A 21,220-nucleotide genomic window follows, 5' to 3' on the forward strand; every position below is an offset into this window, starting at 1 on the left:
GGTATCTGTAATGGATTAGGCTTGCCAATCCGAAGCCATTAATGTGCAGGCCCTGCCCATCAGATCTAGCCACATTGGTCTGCCCTCAGGGCGGGTCTGTTTGCTTGTGGCGTAATGCAGCGGATTTTCATGGTTTATCCATGGATGCAGGACTGTGGTGCTCCTCAGCATGCCAGAGACCATGGGTGATGGATTTCAGGAATTGCGACTGTCTCACCACAAGTACATTGTACAGTGCGGCATTTTATAGACATTTTATTTGTTCTAGTACATTTTGGCACTTCAAAAGTAGTTTGTATGTTAGAAAGTATGGACAATAAGAAGAAGGAAACTGTGTCAGTCGCTGGCAGTTTGAACGCTATCTACTGGTACATTTCTTGAAAGAAAAATTACACAATACCTGTAAAATAATATATATAACACAGTGGGTCATAATCGACATTAACAAACGTATTAGAACCAACATTTTGTTGCCAGTCACCCACAGTGTTGGTTTACACATTTCTTCCCTGCCTTATGCACTTCTTCGAAGAGACCTACTTTTTTCTAAGGCTATTACTGAAATCAGTGAAGGTATTTTAAACCTGTCTCGCGACTCCAAGGAAATGCATATTTATGTTACCAAATGAGTTTCATTTTATTGAAATAAAATAATATCATTTGTCTTAATGAAACACACATACCATTTGGTTTGCTTTCTCCCTCTAACAACAGTTCATTAGAAAAGATGTTGATATTAGTACTTAGGATTTTTGCTTGCATCAGGAAACACCAACTGTTTGCAAGTCTTTTTTAGATATTTCCTCGTTTGCACTATTGTTTCTTGTACCATAGCTGCAAAGACAGAGTGTCAACTTGTGCCATAACTTATCATTGAGATCTCAAAATTTGTCAGGGAGAAATGCTAAAATCAGTGAATTTCACTTGGGGAAACTTGTGGCAACCCTATATTCTGATGTGCATTGTCATTTGTGACATCATCATTTCCCATTCCATGTTAGAGGGTCTTTATTGCTGTCCAAGCCTCGGATCTTTAAGCATCCGACTGTTCCCCTCCTCTGACCTCAACTTCATAATATAAAAAACTTAGGTTGGAACAATAACATAGAAAATTTTGGAGGGAAATTGAACCAAAACCTGTGTTTTATTGGCAGAACACTTGGAAAATGCCACAAATCTACCCACAGACTGCCAGCACTACACTTGTCTGTCCTGTTTTGGAGTATTGCTGCTCAGAATTGGATTCTTACCAGATAGGATTGGCGGAGAAAGTGAGGAAAAAAATCAAAGAAGGGGAGCTCATTTTGTATTATTGCAAAATAGCGGAGAGATTGTTTTAGATATAATGCAAGTGTTGGGGTGGTAATCAGTAAAACAAAGGACTTTACTATTATATAGGCGTGTTCGACAGAACGAACATCACAATGGCTGCGCGCGCGCGAGTGTGTGTGTTTGTGAAATAAATTCCACAGTGACAAGTGAAAATATATGTATCAGACCAGGAATTAGTCCCGCATTTCCTGCTTTATGTGAGCAGGTGCCATAACAGCCTTGGCCGTCTGGACATGCTTTCCATCCAGAACAAATACTCAACTTGGCACACACTAATAGGTCCACTGTCCTTTACCCCCTGTGCTTGTAGTGAGCGAAGGGATTAATGGACAGTGGTCACCATGAGCATATGACAATTTGAGAATTTGGGTCAGATGAATAGCGTGTCCAGGTGACAGAGGTGATTAAGGCTCACATAAAGTGGGAAATCCATTTCCGGTTCCCGGCCTGGTGCAGATTTTCACTCATTACTGTTGAGCAAAGGAGTTTGCCATCACAGCAAAATCATTTTGTGAAATTTCAATCTCCAATTTTCTTGTCCAAATGGGGAAATATTTCGTCATCCAAGTGAGGAAATATTTTGTCACTCTCACCATTGCAATAAAATAGAAGAAATCAAAGGTCACACTCAAATCTTTACATGTTCATATTTCTCGCAAACTTTAAATTGAGAGTGGAATGGTCAAGAAATAGTCTGAAAGTGATTCTATAAATCTTCTACCAAACAGTTAAGTTTAACTTGCAGAGTAATATTTTTATGTAGGTACTACCTAATTACTGCAGATAGTAGACACCATGTGTGTATTGGGAGCTTGGAAGTGGTCCCTGTGATGAGTACAGTAGAACTGCATTAGCTGCTGAATGGTGGTTTTATTTGGCGAACAATTAGGCAGGAAGTGAGAAACAAGAAACAAATCCAGCTTCTCCGAGTAGTGCCCCGGAGCTGCAGTATATGAAGATAAAAGCTGCTGGCTGTCAATCAAAAACCACGCAATAATAAGCAATTTGTCAGAACATAGACATATTGTGCCAACATTGCACCAGCTGCCTACATCTACACATACAACTGATTCCGTCATGGGGTAAACTGATTAAACCCACATGCACGCCTAGTTACTGAGTAATGATTTATGACTAATCACAATAAATGTATTTTTTCCCTGCTTTATCAGATTGAATTTATTACATTGTTGACACTCAGAATGGGATCATGTCATATCCATCATAATATTACTCCATTTTGGTGCCCAACTTGGGTCCATGACACTTCCACATTACTTTTACTACAGTACCCTTTACCATTTCTTTTGTTAACTAAACTATGTTTCACTCTTGTATGAAGTTATAGCTGACTCCTTTATTGCTTCCCAGAATGCCACAAATGAAAGTCTGTTCTTGTTCTTATTTGCTGGTATTATATGTTGAGGGTAACAGACTGCTTTCATTGGAACACAATTAAATCAGTAGATCTGTTATTTTTAGAGAATCCCAAATTGGAAATGGCATCGAATATTTGTGGGGTGGCACCGTGCTTACTGACTGTGGCAGAGATGTTGAAACTTTACTGTCTCAGTTCGACCTCTGTCTCTTAAAGATTGGGGCCGCCACACGTGTCAGCGTGACTCGAGGTAGTTACTCGGCCATTGATTTATCAGTTTGCAGCCCAGAATGTCTCCCATCTGTCCACTGGAGAGCACATGACGACCTCCGTTATAGTGACCACTTCCTCATCTTCCCGCTTCCTGTTACTGCCCCGGCGTCATGCCCACGCACGCCTGACCAGATGGGCCTTAAACAAGGTGGACTGGGAAACTTTCACCACTGATGTCTCTGTTGACTCTCCCCCACATGGTAACATCGATTTTATGCTTAAGCAGGTGACTACCACAATCGTTTCTGTGGCAGAGATGCTATCTCTCGCTCTTTAGGGTGCCCCTGGCGAAAGAAATTCCTTTGGTGGTCGCCTTAAGTTGCTGGGGCAATTAAAGAGCATCAGCCAACTCTACAGTGACATAAGTGCACCCTTCCCTAGAGCATCTGATAGCCTTTAAGGGGCTCCGTACCCACGTACACCAGCTTATAAAACAATGGAAGCAGGAGTGTTAGGAGAGGTACGTGTCAACCATTGGGTGCCATATATCACCTTCCCAAGTCTGGACGAAGATCAGACACCTTTTTGGGTACCAGAGCCCAACAGGTGTCCCTGGCGTTACCATCAATGGCATGCTATGTACCGACGCGTCAGAGAACTACCCCACAGCCTTTCGCACCCTCAAACAGCGGATGGAAAGGAAAGTCCTCTCATTCACTACATGCCACAGTAAACGCTGTAATGTCCCATTTATGGAGTGGGAGCGCCTCAGCGCACTTGCACGTTGCCCCGACACAGCTCCTGGGCCAGATCGGTTTCACAGTCAGATGATTAAACATCTCTCGTGTGACTATAAGAGCCATATCCTCGTCATCTTCAACCGGATCTGGTGCATCGTAATGGCTGGAGAGCTCCATCGTTCAAACCCAATAAAAACTCGCTTGATCTGGGTATCTATCGGCCCATCAGCCTCATCAACATTCTTTGTAATCTGCTGGACTGTATGGTGTGTCAGTGGTTGGGTTGGGTCCTGGAGTCACGTGGCCGACTGGCTCCATGTCAGGGCGGCCTCCGCCAGGGCGCTCTGCCACTGATAATCTAGTGTCCCTTGAGTCAGTCATCCAAACAGCCTTTTCCAGTTGCCAACACCTTTTTTGATCTACACAAAGCATATGACACCACCTGGCGACATCCTATCCTTGCCACATTATACAGGTGGGGTCTTTGAAGCCCACTCGTAATTTTTATCCAGAATTTCCTGTCGCTCCATACTTTCCGTGTACAAGTTGGTGCCTCCCATGTACAAGTTGGTGCCTCCCATAGTCGTCCACCCCCCCCCCCCCCCCATATCCAGGAGAATGGGGTCCTACAGGGCTCTGTATTGAGTGTATCACTAATTTATGTGGCCATTAAAGGTCTAGCAGCAGCTGTAGGCCCATCCGTCTCATCCTTTCTTTATGCAGACGATTTCTGCATTTCGTACTCCTCCACCAGTACTGATGTTGCTGAGCGGCACCTTCAGGGAACCATGCACAAGACGCAGTCATGGGTTCTCGTCCATGGCTTGCAGTTTTCGGCCGCAGTCATGTGTCATGCACTTTTTTCAGCGTCGTAACATTCATCCAGAACCAGAACTTTAGCCCAATGATGATCCACTCACTGTAGTGGAGACATATCAATTCTTAGGACTTGGCTACCTCACCTTTGTCACCTTAAGCGCAAGTGTTGGCAGCACCTCAATGCCCTGCACTGCCTGAGAAACACCAACTGGGGTGCAGATCGCTCTACTCTGTTGTAGCTCTACAAAGCCCTTGTTCAATCCCACCTTGACTAAGGTAGTCTGGTTTACGCTTCGACGGCACCCTCAGCGTTGCAGATACTCGACCCTGTGCACCACTGTAGCATTTGCCTAGCGACAGGAGCTTTTAGAATGAGTCCGGTGACCAGTGTCCTGGTGGAGGCCGGAATCCCTCCATTGCGGATCCGACGTGCACAACTGCACACCAGTTACGTTGCACACATTCGTACTTCTTCTGAGCATCCGAATTACTGTCCCCTTTTTCCACCCACAGCAGTTCATCTCTTGCATCAGTGGCCCAGCCCAGGTAAGGGCTAATGATTTCATTTCGCATGCGATCCCTTCTGTCTGAACTGGAGTCCTTCCCTTTACCACCTCCCATCCAGGTCTGTCCGCATACACCTCCATGATGTACACTTAGGCCACAGATTTGTCTGGACTTTTCGCATGACCCTAAGGACTCAGTTACTCCTGCCGCTCTCTGCTGTCACGTCTTCTCGATCCTTGACGTGTTCCGGGGCTCTGAAGTGGTTTACACTGACGGCTCGATGGCTGATTGACATGTTGGCTTCGCCTATGTCCACAGGGGCCATTTTGAACAGCATTCCTTGCCCGATGGCTGCAGTGTATTCACTGCAGAGCTGGTGACCATCTCTTGCACACTTCAGTATGTCCATTCATGCCCTGGGCAATTATTTGTTCTGTGTACTGACTCCTTGAGCAGTCTACAAGCTATCGACCAGTGCTACCCTCGCCAGCCTTTGGTAGCATCCATCCAGGAGTCCATCTATGCCCTGGACTGGTCCTGTTGTTCAGTGGTAGGCTGGTCAAACAGGCTATGCAGAAACCGCTTCAGCAGATGGGCGTCTCTGAACCTGACTTGCGTTCTGATTTACGCTGTAGGGTTTTTCGGCTTTGGGAGATGGAATGGCATAATGGTACACACAACAAACTGTGAGTCATTAAAGAGACCACAAATGTGTGGAAGACTTCCATGCAGGCCTCTCGCAGGAAATCTGTTCTCCTCTGCCGGCTCCACATTAGCCACGTTTGGGCGACCCACGGTTACCTCCTGCGCCGTGCAGACCCGCCTGAGTGTCGTCGCGGCGCCTGATTGACAGTGGCCCATATTCTGGTGCACTGTCCCACTTTGACTGCCCAGCGATGAAATCTTGGGTTACCGGACTTGTTGCCACTAATTTTATCTGACAATGCCTCATCAGCTGATTTATTTTTATGTTTTATTCGTGAGGGTGGGTTTTATTATTTGATCTAAGTTTTAGCGCATGTCCTTTGCTGTATCTTCCACCCTAGTGCTTCTAGGGTGGTGGTTTTAATGTGTTGTAGAGCGGCTGGCTTCTTCTTTTCTATTCTCATGGTCAGCCAGCCATGGTAATGTGCTTTGTTGTTTTAATCTCTTTATCGTGGTTCTTGCGTTTCTTTGGTTTTCTTGTCTCTTTTGTCCATTTACATGTTTTGTTGCCCTTCATCATTCTTGTGATTTTTCCTTTCATTCCATTTTGAGTTGTCAGTCTCATTTGTTTTATTCTCACACTTGTGGCATTGTTTTATTCGGAACAAGGGCTGATGGCCTCATAGTTTGGTCCCTTTCCCCCTCTTTTAATGCAACCAACCAACCAACCCACCAGAGGTATTTGATCTAGATGGCTGTTAGGTGGCTGCACTTGCAACATGAGCATGCCACTTGTCTCGCACGTGAGTACGCTAGCCAATAGTGTTCATCGTGGTCAATATAAATACGGCCACCCAGCAAACGGTCAGTTCATACTTGGGTCTGATAATGTCAGTTACTATCATCACTGTACTATGGACTATCGGATAACACCTCGCTTGTCACTTGGTCTTTCTCTCTGGTTGCAATTCAGATTGTCTCTCTCTTGGCTCTTGGCCTGTTGACATCGTTGTGGTGAAGGTTTCAACTTTGCACTATGATGTTTATGTAGGTTACTTTGGTTTACTCCTTGTCTGTGTACTGTCCGCCATCAATCAGCCATATTTAGCTTGGCTACTGCTTGATGTCGTATTCTCTTTTGCAAGCAACCCTTCCACTTTGCAGTGTCAGGTGTTTTGTCAGGGTTTCTAACGTGTGTGCTGATATCCATCTAATATGGATACTACAGTGACATTGTCTCTTTTCCTGTTTTCCTTGCACCTTTTTTTTCTTTTACTAGAAAATAATTTGAAAGAGTAATTGTATTATCAGAAATATTGTGACTTTCACTGATTGCAGTTGTTATTTCATTTATTCATTTCCATGCCACATCTGTTTGTACTCATAACTGTTTTTCTCCGTTCTTTGATTCTCTCTGTAGGGGATTTTCCTTCATGTAGAGTAGCTGTTTATAATGGTCTTTCTGAACCACTGGGACAGCACAAGTGCATATCTTCCCTTATGTCTCTGAGCATACATGCAAAAAGTTTGAGAGGGATAATGTAGAAGGATCAAAAGAATCTGCTCATGTTAAAGAAGCAAAAGTCGTTATAGAAGCACAAGTCATTATGTGTCCCTCATATGTTCATTTTGTATGCTTTTTATATACAGTTTGTGTACTTTATGTTTCAGTTTCAACCAAGCAAACAAAAGAAGAAGAGAAAGATTGATTTTGACACAGATTTCTCATTCACAGTGAATGAGGTTAACACTGAAGAAGATAAATGGGATGATATCTCTAAGTACATTAAGCGGAAAGCAAAAAGTAAGGTTGATGATAAAATTCAGCAGCTTCGGAAACAGAAAAAAAAAGAGGTACGTATTGTTTGGAATTCGTATTAAAGTGTGAACGGTAGAGATCTTGAAATTGACTGTAGACTTAATGGTGTGGGACTTTCTTCTAGTTTGATTTCTTCCTTTCGTTTTTCATTCCAGACAGATGCTGAAATAAAGCAGGAAGACAAAGAAGAACACAAGGAAGAAAATTCAGATTCTGATTCCGACACTGATTCTGATGTTTCCTTGTCTGATAGTGATCTGAAGAAAGGTATGTACATCAGTTAGGCATATTTATTATTTGAAGAGCAGTTTGACATCACAATAATATTCTTTGTAACCAAGAAAACTGAAAGATGGAAAACAGCTGTGACGGGGTAAATGCAGAAATTGTTTTCAAAAATTATAGACTCACATACAGAAAATCAAGTCTGTGTATGAGACTAGACTTATCAAAGTTGCTCAAGACCTGATACACTCAAGTGCACATGCCCCCCCCCCCCCCCCCCCCCACACACACACACACATGAAATCGCATTTTGGCTTGTTATTAAATATTTCATGTAGCTGGCAACAAATTATTACAATTTTCTTTGATGCTTTTGACATGTAGAAACCCTCCAAACCATCCTCATAGCAACATAGTGATACTTATTCCAAAGATAGTGAGTGTTGGACATACAAAATTGTCATCTTGTTGTCATAAAGGTGACAGAAGGACCAAGGGGGCAGACACATATCTTGATACAAAATGAGGTGTCACAATGGTTAAAATTGTCAAGGCATTAGGCAACTATTTAGGAGAATCTGGCTTAAAATCTGCATCCAGGCCTCCAGGGAAATGTTAGGATGTATTGTTGAAAAATATCAGTCAGTTCTTTCCAAATGTCTTGTGCATGTGAACTTGTATCCATTCTTAATGACCTGTTTGTCAATGGATGTTAAACTATACCATCCCTTACAGTTTGTGATCATAAGATGTGTTGTCTCTGCACAGTAACATATGTTATGAGTACATATGACACCTTATATATATGAAACGTGACATTACTCTGAGGAAATCTCTGGGCTCAAGCCTAGTGGGGAAAAAAAAAAAAAAAAAAATGTGTAGAACACCTCCTGTAACAGGTCAGTAGTGGCCCATCTAAAGACATTCTGCAGCAAATACAGATGTGGTTGTTGTTCTATCATCCTCAAGAGTGGATGTGTGGCCTTGTTCTGTTACAGTTAAGAAATGCCTTTTGCTGTCTTCAATTTTGTGATTTTGAATCAAATTAATTCTGCTGTGTTGTTACCAGGTATCATGCCTAAAGAAAGACTTTGATCTGTGGGAATTAAGCATGTAACACTCTCTCTTTTACGCAACACTACTAGACAAGTTGTGTGACATCATTTTACAAGAAGCTATCTTAGCATGATAGTGTTACTAATGGTTAATGTTGGCAATCAGACTCAAAATTAGGTCGCTTTCCCCAAAACATACCATAATCAATGTGCAAAACAATGTGGGTTGCAAGTCTTTTGTTAGTTTACACAAGTCTGCAATTATTTGTTGTAGAAAGGTAAAATTGTGTGTGCCAGTCCCTATCAGGTAAGCATCTTAATGAGGAAAGCAATTGGAATAATTGAACCCTAAATGTCAGTTGCTGATTAACAATCTATATGAACTGTTGCCCCCCCATGAACCATGGACCTTGCTGTTGGTGGGGAGGCTTGCGTGCTTCAGCGATACAGATGGCCGTACTGTAGGTGCAACCACAACGGAGGGGTATCTGTTGAGAGGCCAGACAAACGTGTGGTTCCTGAAGAGGGGCAGCAGCCTTTTCAGTAGTTGATGGGGCAACAGTCTGGATGATTGACTGACCTGGCCTTGCAACATTAACCAAAACGGCCTTGCTGTGCTGGTACTGTGAATGGCTGAAAGCAAGGGGAAACTACAGCCGTAATTTTTCCCGAGGGCATGCAACTTTACTGTATGGTTAAATGATGATAGCGACCTCTTGGGTAAAATATTCCGGAGGTAAAATAGTCCCCCATTCGGATCTCCGGGCGGGGACTACTCAAGAGGATGTCATTATCAGGAGAAAGAAAACTGGCGTTCTATGGATCGGAGCGTGGAATGTCAGATCCCTTAATCGGGCAGGTAGGTTAGAAAATTTAAAAAGGGAAATGGATAAGTTAAAGTTAGATATAGTGGGAATTAGTGAAGTTCGGTGGCAGGAGGAACAAGACTTTTGGTCAGGTGAATACAGGGTTATAAATACAAAATCAAATAGGGGTAATGCAGGAGTAGGTTTAATAATGAATAAAAAAAAATAGGAGTGCGGGTAAGCTACTACAAACAGCATAGTGAACGCATTATTGTGGCCAAGATAGACACGAAGCCCACGCCTACTACAGTAGTACAAGTTTATATACCAACTAGCTCTGCAGATGATGATGAAATTGATGAAATGTATGATGAGATAAAAGAAATTATTCAGGTAGTGAAGGGAAACGAAAATTTAATAGTCATGGGTGATTGGAATTCGAGAGTAGGAAAAGGGAGAGAAGGAATCATAGTAGATGAATATGGATTGGGGCTAAGAAATGAAAGAGGAAGCAGTCTGGTAGAATTTTGCACAGAGCATAACTTAATCATAGCTAACACTTGGTTCGAGAATCATAAAAGAAGGTTGTATACATGGAAGAATCCTGGAGATATTAGAAGGTATTAGATAGATTTATATAAGGGTAAGACAGAGATTTAGGAACCAGGTTTTAAATTGTAAGACATTTCCAGGGGCAGATGTGGACTCAGACCACAATCTGTTGGTTATGAACTGTAGATTAAAACTGAAGAAACTGCAAAAAGGTGGGAATTTAAGGAGATGGGACCTGGATAAACTGACTAACCTAGAGCTTGCACAGAGTTTCAGGGGAAGAATAAGGGAACAATTGACAGGAATAGGGGAAAGAAATACAGGAGAAGAGGAATGGGTAGCTCTGAGGGATGAAGTAGTGAAGGCAGCAGAGGAATAAGTAGGTAAAAAGACGAGGGCTAGTAGAAATCCTTGGGTAACAGAAGAAATATTGAATTTAATTGATGAAAGGAGAAAATATTAAAATGCAGTAAATGAAGCAGGCAAAAAGGAATACAAACGTCTCAAAAATGAGATCGACAGGAAGTGCAAAATGGCTAAGCAGGGGTGGCTACAGGACAAATGTAAGGATGTAGAGGCTTATCTCACTAGGGGCAAGGTAAATACTGCCTACAGGAAAATTAAAGAGACGTTTGGAGAAAAGAGAACCACTTGTATGAATATCGAGCGCTCAGATGGAAACCCAGTTCTAGGCAAAGAAGGGAAAGCAGAATGGTGGAAGGAGTATATAGAGGGTATATACAAGGGCGATGTACTTGAGGACAAAATTATGGAAATGGAAGAGGATGTAGATGAAGATGAAATGGGAGATACGATACTGCATGAAGAGTTTGACAGAGCACTGAATGACCTAAGCCGAAACAAGGCCCCGGGAGTAGACAACATTCCCTTAGAACTACTGACGGCCTGGGAGAGCCAGTCATGACAAAACTCTACCATCTGGTGAGCAAGATGTATGAGACAGGCGAAATACCCTCAGATTTCAAGAAGAATATAATAATTCCAATCCCAAATAAACTAGGTTGTAACGTGCGCGTGGGGCACACAATACTCGTTAAAGCCTGTGCTATGGTAATTGAGCGGGGTTCACCTTATGAGAAAGGATTTTCTTACAGATATCTACCGCGTGTACCTGAATGGTGGCAAATCAGACTTACACCCACTCTGTAATAACAATGATCCGTCAAGCAAATCCGAAATGCAATTACACGTCAGGATGGACCAAAAGCAACACTGAAGATGCTACCATTTTAATAATAATACGCTCGCCAGCCTAATTAGGCATTAACTGAGTTTCTTCCCTGTATATGTTGGTAGATATTCATGCAAAACAACATGTAGTAACACTGCGTAATATAGTAGAATTTTAGAACCAGAAAATCTATTGAACTGATAGTTTCACGTTTTGTACTGATATGGAAAAACCATGAATACATAACACTATACTAGAATGTATACTACAAAACTTTATACTGTCTATTAATCTGATTAAAATCGGGCGTAGGTTACCCTAGCAATAGCACTTTCGTGACACACACAAAATGTCAATTTTGATAAAGATAAAATACTGATAAATTTTGACTTTTATAGTGACTTTAACTTTTGCTGGTCAAACCAATTTAGAACCTTCAGAATTCAAATGAATAAAGGGGGGGGGGGGGGGGGGGCTCCTGAAACTGTTATGATCACTGTATTAAAAAAAATTGATTACTGAATTTATTATGCGTTCAGGATTTCCAGTATATAAGTTACTACTCTTTTCATCATATTTACTGCTCATTTAAATACCTTTATATCTGTCTCGAAACAATTAAACTTCATTACTATATAAATATTAAAGTTATCTTTCAACTTCGCTAGACCTTCGTTATTCATTTACTGGTTCATTAACAAAACAGTTCTTTAAACACCATTCTAACATAGCTAGGTCTGCAAGTAATTATTATTAACACAAAATTTAATTTTTCATTTTGGGACACTCAGATTGCACATTTGGAAAGGACCCTGTCTAGGTTAGTTGTGAGGATAATTAAATGATGGGAAAGTTCTGGTAAAATTTAGGTTATTATTGAACAGTTCACTCTATGGTCCATACGAATACAGTACTAAAAGTTTCAACCTGCTTGTATCGATGCGGCGGTTGGCGGGCGGCGAGATGGCGAGGCACAGAGCACTCATACATCCACAGCTATGGCTCTTGACGTATCGGCACTTCAATTCTTCTTAGCGTCGCAATACTTTTCCATTTAGTGCCTATGGAATTTTGCCATGCTGTGTGGATGTTGGAACGGCATACCCGAGGCTCAGTGAAACTACGTCTTCCAGGAGAGCCTCCTCGCTCCAGAAGGTGTTACTCAGACCAATGCCAAACTCCAACTACTACTGCTGCTGAGCCCGTTGCGCCGTGCAGTGCCCGTCCGCATTTTCCCGCGTTCGCCTGCCATCCACCTTTTACCGCTCCCTTACAGACAGGGTATTCACCCGAGGCTTTGCATTCTACATATCCTAACACATTGCCTACGTATGGACCAGACGCACAGTTACAATTTTAAACATCTTACAACAGTTCCAAAATTTGTTACATTTCAATTCTATCACAATATTACTTGATATTTGACATAAACATTAATCTTCACATTGAAACTTGTTTACAGTTTCTTAACACAATGGCATGAAACAAAAAAGAAATTAAATCAGAACATCAATTACACAAGTTTAACGAAAAATCAGACGGAAAGAAAATTACTTATATGTACAATAGTACAGCGTTGTTGTTGTTACAAGGTGTTGACAGATGTGAAAATTACCGAACTATCAGTTTAATAAGTTACAGCTGCAAAATACTAACGTGAATTTTTTACAGACGAATGGAAAAACTGGTAGAAGCCGACTTCGGGGAAGATCATTTTGGAGTCGGTAGAAATGTTGGAACACGTGAGGCAATACTGACCTTACAACTTATCTTAGAAGAAATATTAAGGAAAGGCAAACCTAAAAGGTGGCAGCAAAGGACTTGGAAGAGCAGTTGAACAGAATGGACAGTATCTTGAAAGGAGGATATAAGATGAACATCAACAAAAGCAAAACGAGGATAATGGAATGTAGTCGAATTAAGTCTGGTGATGCTAAGGAAATTACACTAGGAAATGAGACACTTACAGTAGTAAAGGAGTTTTGCTATTTGGGGAGCAAAATAACTGATAATGGTCAAAGTAGAGAGGATATAGAATGTAGACTGGCAATGGCAAGGAAAGCGTTTCTGAAGAAGAGAAATTTGTTAACATTGAGTATAGATTTAAGTGTCGGGAAGTCGTTTTTGAAAGTATTTGTATGGAGTGTAGCCATGTATGGAAGTGAAACATGGACAATAAATAGTTTAGACAAGAACAGAATGATGCTTTTGAAATTTGGTGCTACAGAAGAATGCTGAAGGTTAGATGGGTAGATCACATAACTAATGAGGAGGTATTGAATAGAATTGGGGAGAAGAGGAGCTTGTGGCACAACTTGACTAGAAGAAGGGACCAGTTGGTAGGACATGTTCTGAGGCATCAGGGGATCATAAATTTAGCATTGGAGGGCAGCGTGGAGGGTAAAAATCGTACTACGAGACACTAACCTCAGATCACACACATTTCATCTACATTTACATCTATACTCTGTGAACCACTGAGGTGCATGGCAGAGGGTATGTCCCATTGTACCAGTCATCTGGGTTTCTTCCTGTTCCATTCATATATGGAGTGCAGGGAGAATGATTGAATGTGTCTGTGCATATAGTAATTATTCTGATCTTATCCTCACGATCCCTATGTGAATGATACATATGGGTTGTCGTTTATTCTAGAGTAATTATTAAAGTCAGTTCTTGAAACTTTGTTAATAGATTAAATGAAAATCAATAATTTTAAACCAGCACTTTTTGTTTATTATAATGTTGTTATAACAAGAACTGACGGAACCTATGTGATCATTCCATTTCATATCCCTACAAAGGTTACACCCAGATATTTGTATGAGTTGGCTGATTTCTACAGTGACTTATTCATATTATAGTCATAGGATACTAACATTTTTTGTTTTGTGAAGTGAAGTGCACAATTTTACACTTCTGAATATTTAGAGCAAGTTGCTAATCTCTGCACCTCGTTGTAGTCTTGTCAAGATCTGACTGAATATTTATGCAGTTTCTTTCAGATAGTACTTCATTGTAGATAATTCCCTCATCTGCAAAATGCTGATTTTACTATTAATATTGTCTACAAAGTCATTAATATACAACATGAACACCAAGAGTCCCAACACACTTGCCTGGGGCTCATCCAAAGTTACTTCTACATCAGACAGTGACGCTCCACATCCAAGATAATATGCTGTGTCCTCCCTTCCAAGAAGTCCTGAATCTAATTACAAATTTCAGTTGACACTCCATATGATCATACTTTTGACAATAAGCTTAGGTGCGGTAATGAATCAAATGCTTTTCAGAAATCAAGAAATAATGCATCTACCTTACTGCCTTGATCCAAAGCTTTCAGTAGGTCATGTGAGAAAAGTGCGAGTTGGTGAGTGCAGGCTTTCTCGGCGAATTTCATTTATGAAGACTTCACAGGTTGTGAGCCAAGTAGCGTTGTCATCTCATAGCAACGTTTCGATGGAATGCATCTCCATCATCTTTGCCTGACTTGGTTGACAACCCATGAAGACTTCATATAAGTGCGAGTTGGGTTTCACATGATCGTTGTTTTTGAAACCATGCTGGTTGGCATTGAGGAGGTCATTCTGTTCAACATACCTCATTATATTTAAGCTCATATATTCTAATATTCTACAACAAATTGATGTCAAGTATTATTAGAAAGTAGTTTTGTGGATCACTTCTACCACCCTTCTTCTAGAAGGGTGTGTTCTGTGCCTTTTTCCAAGAACTACGCGCGGTTTTTGTTCAAGGGATCTATGACAGAAGAGGGGCTAACTCAACTGCAAATTCAGTATGGAATCTGACAGGGATTCGATTGGGGCCTGGAGCTTTATTCAGTTTTAACGGTTTCAGCTGCTTCTCTAAACCACTGACACTAATACTTATTTCATTCATCTTTTAAGTAGTATGAGGTTTAAATTGGGGCAGTTCTCTTGTGTTTTCCATTGGAAAGGAGTCAGTTTCAGTTCCTGTCTCATTCACTAGGGACTGGACACTATTTTTGGTGCCACTAACAGCCTTTACGTATCACCAGAATTTCTTTCAGTTCTGTGAAAGATCATTTGACACTATTCTGCTACAGTAGTCATTGAAGGCATCACGCATTGCTCTCTTGACAGCCAGATGCATTTCATTCAGTATCTCTTTATTTTTAGCCCTACACTTTGTTTGGCACCTATTATGCAGTAATCTCTGTTTCTTTAGATGTTCCTTTACAGTGAATGTATATGATGGAGGTTCCCTCCCATTATGAACTGTCCTACTGGCTACATGTCTATCCTGTGCATGGTCAGCTAGTCTTTTAAACTTGAGCCAGAGTTCCTCTATGTGCTCCTGACGTGTGCTGTAAGTTTCAAGTTCCTCAATGAAATTGGACACTACCGTTTTTTTTTTTTTTAAATCTAGATTTCTGAACATATGTATCTTACTACTTGTTGTGGTTATCTTCTGTACTTTGGTAATCATTGTTGCAACTGCTTCACTGATACCAGTTTTTATGTGGACATCCTCAATGAGGTCATGTCTGTTTTTTGCCATTAGGTCCAGTACATTTCCATCATGAGTGGGGTTACTAACAATCTGTTGTAGGTAGTTTCTAGAGAAGGCGTGTAGTGAAGTTCTACAGGTTGTGGAATGAATTAAGTCTCCTCCAGTGATTACAGTATGATCGGGGAACTTAAGTACAAGTGAACTGAGGTTTTCTGTAAAGGTTTTTGTTACATCAGGAGATGAGTCTTTTGGGCGATAGGAGGATCCAGTTATCATTTTATGCTCACCCCTGATACCGAGTCTTGCCCAAACAGTCTCATATGCAGCTTCAATTTCTGTCTCAGTGGATGTGAGTTTCTTGCTCTTGCAACAAATACACCAACTCCATTTCCCATTTGCCTATGCTTTTGATACACACTTAAATTTTCCCCAAAAATCTAACTGCTATCAATTTCATTATTCAACCAGATTTCTGTATCTAGTATCATGTGAGCTTCACTGCTTTTCAAGAGCACTTCAAACTCTGGCACTCTGTTGTGAATGCTCTGGCAGTTAACCATTAGGATTTTAATACTCTCACCAGGTGTGGCATTTCTTTCAATCATATACTGATACTTCTATGTTTCCTACAGCTGTCCTTATTTGGGTTTGATGGAGAGTTGCCCAATTTTAAAAAAAACTCTTGTGTGCACCCCACACACAGTCATCTGCCTGAGTAGCAGCCTCTAACGTGTAGTGCACACGTGTTCTCAACCCTATGGCGCAAATCTAGGAAGTCATAGCTTAGTGTGTCACAGAACCTTCGAAGTCACTGGATCAGTCCTTCCACCCAACTCAGAAACAAAGGGTCATGGTCATTTATGGGGACAATACTGCAAATTATGAGCTCCGTTGAAACTCTGTGGACAAGATTGGTATTGTCAGCCTTCTCTGTCAGTCGCTGGAATGATGCCAAAATGACGCCCCAAGTGCCTTGCTGTTCTTTGATGGGTTCTTGCTTGGCTGTCACAGGGCCCCAGCATTTGCAGCATCCTTTCCCTTCCATGCTGCATCTCCATCCTCTTGCTGTCCTATTTCCCCAACTTGCGGAACATCTCTGGGCTGTTTCTGGAAATGTATTATGCATTTTCGGTAGTCAGTATCAGAATATTCTCCAATGTTCCTTTTTTCTTTCTTCATTCACCTTCTCCAATCCTTCCAACAGTTCAGTGATTGAGGATCATCCTTTTCTTCTTCCCTGTGCACTCCTGAAGGCTGGTCCACACATCTGACACATAACAGGTGACTAGATAACACTTAATTCCCAGCCCTGAGTCAACAGGTAGGGTTCACAAGTATCCCCTGGTACAGACCAGGTTCATGGGAGGGGTGATTGTCGATTGGTCCCTCTGTCTGGTGTCCTGGAGGTGTAACCTGTGGTGTGAACTATCATCTGAAGTGGGCGCATCCAATTCTGAAGGGGGCCCACAACTGGAAGGATGGCGCCATCGGAGGTGCTGGCAATCAGAGGGGATTTTCTTGCAATGAGCCAATCATCTTCACAGTCAACAGCTATGAAACGTAAACAGAATGAGGCTAACGATTCAAAGACCCTCTCACCCTGCACCGAGGTTCCCCCTGGTTACACATACTGGAGATGGTCAGTCCTTCGCTCTGGTAAATCCATTTATTATTCAGAAAGGTGTTGATGCAATTGATAGCCCTGTGAAATCCTCCTCTCATTTACGGAATGGGACTTTGCTTTTGGAGATTGTTTCTGATTCTCAAGCATAATAACTGCTTGGAGTTCACTCCTCCATGGCTATCCTGTTCATGTCAAGGCCCATTGAATGCTGAATTCTTCCTGTGGTGTTATTTACACTAGACCACTCGATGGTCTCATGGAGGCAGAAATCCAAATGTACCTCTCAGATCAGGATGTTATTGTCGTCGATCAGGTGATAAATAAAGTAGGAGCCTCCTTAGTGCCCATGCGCACTCTCTTGCTCACTTTTGATAGAATGGTTCTTCCGTCAAAGGTCAAAGCAGGTTCTGATGGGCAATTGTCCACCTCCTTCTTCCCGCTGCATCAATTGCAGTGGCGACAATCCTGCCGCCTCCTGCAATTGTCCCATGTATTTCGATGAGCGAGCCATCCAGAAGATCACTCGGAAGTTGGCTAGTCGGAAACCCTGCGTTCTACCATCTGGCACCTACAGTGCTGTTCTTGTTACATCTCGCCCCATGAAGGACATGGCCACATAGACATGCATCCTAAAATTCAGTACCTTGGTTGTGAAATCATCCCGCATCATGCTAGCATCCCCTCCTCCTCCTCCTCCTCCTCCTCCTCCAGCTGTTCAACATGCCACCAAACTCTCACCTCAAGGGGTGAAGTCACCAGCTACACAGCCAGCAGGCCAGAAAGGACAGAAGGAATACTACTGTAAAGACTTCCTACATCCCTGCAGCCAGCCAACATCCGAGACCTCCTCTGCTAACCGGAAAGGCTCGAAGAATTCAAACAAAGGCAAACGGTCTTCACCTTCACCGACTCGAAGATCCTCTTTGACAGTGTGGCAACATGATACCCTCGCCCCACTGACCTCCGTGTCGCCAGAGTGCACAACCAACCGTTTTTTTGCCACGGACTCTGCACGCTGACAGCAGAATAATGCCAACGCTTCTGTAGACCTTATGGTGCAGGATCCTCCTGTCTCTGTGCCCTGTAGCAGTGAGTCTTGGAAGGCTGGCACTCGAGAGCCACTGAGGTGAGACTCATTCATTTTTTCCTCTTCATGACTATCCTCCAATGGAATGTTCATGGCCTTAACAAAGAGGATTTATGGCTGCTCTTAGTATCGCAGTGTCCACTGTTCTCTGCCTTCAGGAAACAAAATTGTATTCTCACAACCACTTTGAGCTCTCACCTCTCTTGCTGGTCCATATTGACTCCCAACCTCTGGGGTCGGCATTCCATCACATGGGGAATCATGTTCTTCATCTGGGATAGCATTCAGTCAATCCAGGTACCTGACTACCTGCCTTCAAGCTGTTGCAGTTTGCCTTTTCCTTCCTCACTTGCCCTTTTTGTTTTGTACCATTTACATCCCTCTGTTATACGATGCCACTAGGGCATACTTCCTCTAGCTTATTGGGCAGTTACCTCACTCCTTTCAGCTGGTGACTTTAATGCACACCATCCTCTTTGGGGTTCTCCCAGAACCTGTCTGAGAGGCACTCACTTGGCTGACCTTAATCACCTTAACCTCTTCTGTCTTAACACAGGAGGACCCACATTCCTTTCACACTGCATGCGCAACTGTTCCTATTTGGATGTATCCTTCTGCACTGCCCAGTTTTCCCATCATCTTGAGTTGTCCATTCTCTCTGACACATACTCAGGTGCTATTCGTTTGCTAACTCCTACCCCAGCTCCATGCACACCCAAATGGCAGGTTATTATGGCCGGCTGGAGGATTTACTTCTCCCTGGCAACCTTCGACGAACAACATCTCCCCAGTTGTGATGACCAGGTGGAATATCGTACAAACATTATCCTTACCACCGCAGAACATTCCATTCCTCACACTTCCTCTTTACCACACTGTGTCCCAGTCCCTCAGTGGATTGAGGCATGCCGTGAAGCAATTCGTGCATGGAGACATGCTTTCTGTGTTTTTAACCATCATCCTATGATTGTAAACTGCATTCATTATAAACAGATGCATGCACAGTGTCATTGCAATCTTTGGGATAGCAAACAAGCTAGCTGGATTTCATTCACTGGTTCTTTTAACAGTTCCACTCCCTCTTTAGTCATGTGGGCCAACCTCCGATGGCTCTCTGTGACCGAGATCCATTTCTTAATTTCTGGCCTGACAGTAGCAGGTGATGTCATCATGGACCCTATTGCTATCACCTTGGGCTGCCATTTTGTGGAGATTTTCCTCCACGGCAGAAAAATGAAAGCCATTGTTGATGCTCCACGAGTAAAGACAATCGACAAATCGCTGAACGTGCTGCTCCACGTCTGTGGAGAACAGCAATAGATGGCAAAATCGTCAATGAAAAGGGAGCCAAAAATGCCTGACAGGAAGCAAGCCATTATAGGGTTAATGGCGATAGGAAAGAGGACGACACTCAGGACAGAACCCTGCGGCACACCGTTTTCCTGGATAAAGATGTCCGTTAAGGTAGAACCCACACATGCCTTGAAAATATGGTCTTTTAAAAATTCCTGAAGGAATCCCCATGTGTAGAGAGTACGGAGGATACTAGTCCTCCAGCAGGTGTCGTAGACTCTCTCCAAATCGAAAAGCATGGCCACAGTCTGGGATTTCCACAGAAAACCATTCATGACATGAGTGGACAAAGTGACGAGATGGTCAGCCGCACTCAAAACCCACACCATGCAGTGGTTAGTAAATTGCGAGACTCGAGCGATTATACCAGCCAGGCATGAAACATATGTTCCATCACCTTGCAAACACAGCTGGTGAGAGAAATGGGGTGGTAGCTAGAAGGAAGGTGTTTGTTCTTACTGGGTTTAGGTGTAGCTATGACAGTGGCTTTACGCTGGCATCTGGGAAATGTGGCATCTGCTCAAATGCGGTTGTATGTATTAAGCGGAAAGTGCTTGCCTGCAAGGGAAAGGTGCTGTAACATCTAAATGTGAACAGCATCAGGCACTGGGGTGGAAGACTGGGATAAAGTGAGAGGGCATGATCTAGCTCCTTCATACTAAAGGCGGTATTGTAGCACTGATGATTTGGAGAAGAGGAGGATATCGTCTGAGCCTCCTCCACTCTCTTCCAATGGAAGGTTATTAAGCCTTTCCCAACGGCTTGTATGACCACTTCTCGACCCTCTCGCCGCGAGGAGATCGTTTTAACTAGGATGCTTATTGGGCACTGTCTCTTTAGCCATCGCCATTTGTTAAGTGTTTCTCCTCCACTTTGTGCACATTGCGCCCAACGTTTGACTGTCTGCTATTTCATGATAGAGTGTCACGTTTTTAACTGCGTACATTCCCGTGTGTGTTTGCTGTCTGAGTTATCGGCCTTTTCAGTGAACGAAGCACAGGCTGTTGACCACATTTTACTTTTTATCTGTCGGAGCAATACGGCAAAGGCCATACAATTTTTAGTTCAGGACCTCTGCTCTGTATGACGTATTTTATATACCTTTCTCCACGTCGCTATTTTTACCTGTGTTCTCATCCATCAATTGGGATTTGCGTATAGCCATTTTTAACTCCTCTCTTTGTCTTTGTGTTGTACAGTTTTGATATGGACGCGGATTACCCAAGTTGTTTTTGCGCCCTAAAACAAAACAAAGAAAAAGCAAGATTGACCTCAGAGCCAAGACAACAGGCATCATTTGTTCCAACATGTACACCAGCTACAGTTGGTTTTACCCTGTTCCGTCAGTGGCTGCCGAAATAGCCTCTTCGACATTG

General features: G+C 42.5%; 1 protein-coding gene across 1 annotated transcript in view; it reads left to right on the forward strand.

Annotated features, from left to right (window-relative positions):
* LOC124802786 (probable ATP-dependent RNA helicase DDX27) overlaps positions 1–21,220 on the forward strand; it is a 90,447-nt gene that overhangs the window by 6,942 nt on the left and 62,285 nt on the right. The window contains exons 2-3 of the mRNA XM_047263786.1: positions 7,306–7,488; positions 7,609–7,720. Of these exons, the coding sequence (XP_047119742.1) occupies positions 7,306–7,488; positions 7,609–7,720 (295 nt within the window). The remainder of the gene's footprint in view (positions 1–7,305; positions 7,489–7,608; positions 7,721–21,220) is intronic.

The sequence above is a fragment of the Schistocerca piceifrons genome, chromosome 6 (assembly GCF_021461385.2).
Source record: "Schistocerca piceifrons isolate TAMUIC-IGC-003096 chromosome 6, iqSchPice1.1, whole genome shotgun sequence".
NCBI lineage: Eukaryota > Metazoa > Arthropoda > Insecta > Orthoptera > Acrididae > Schistocerca > Schistocerca piceifrons.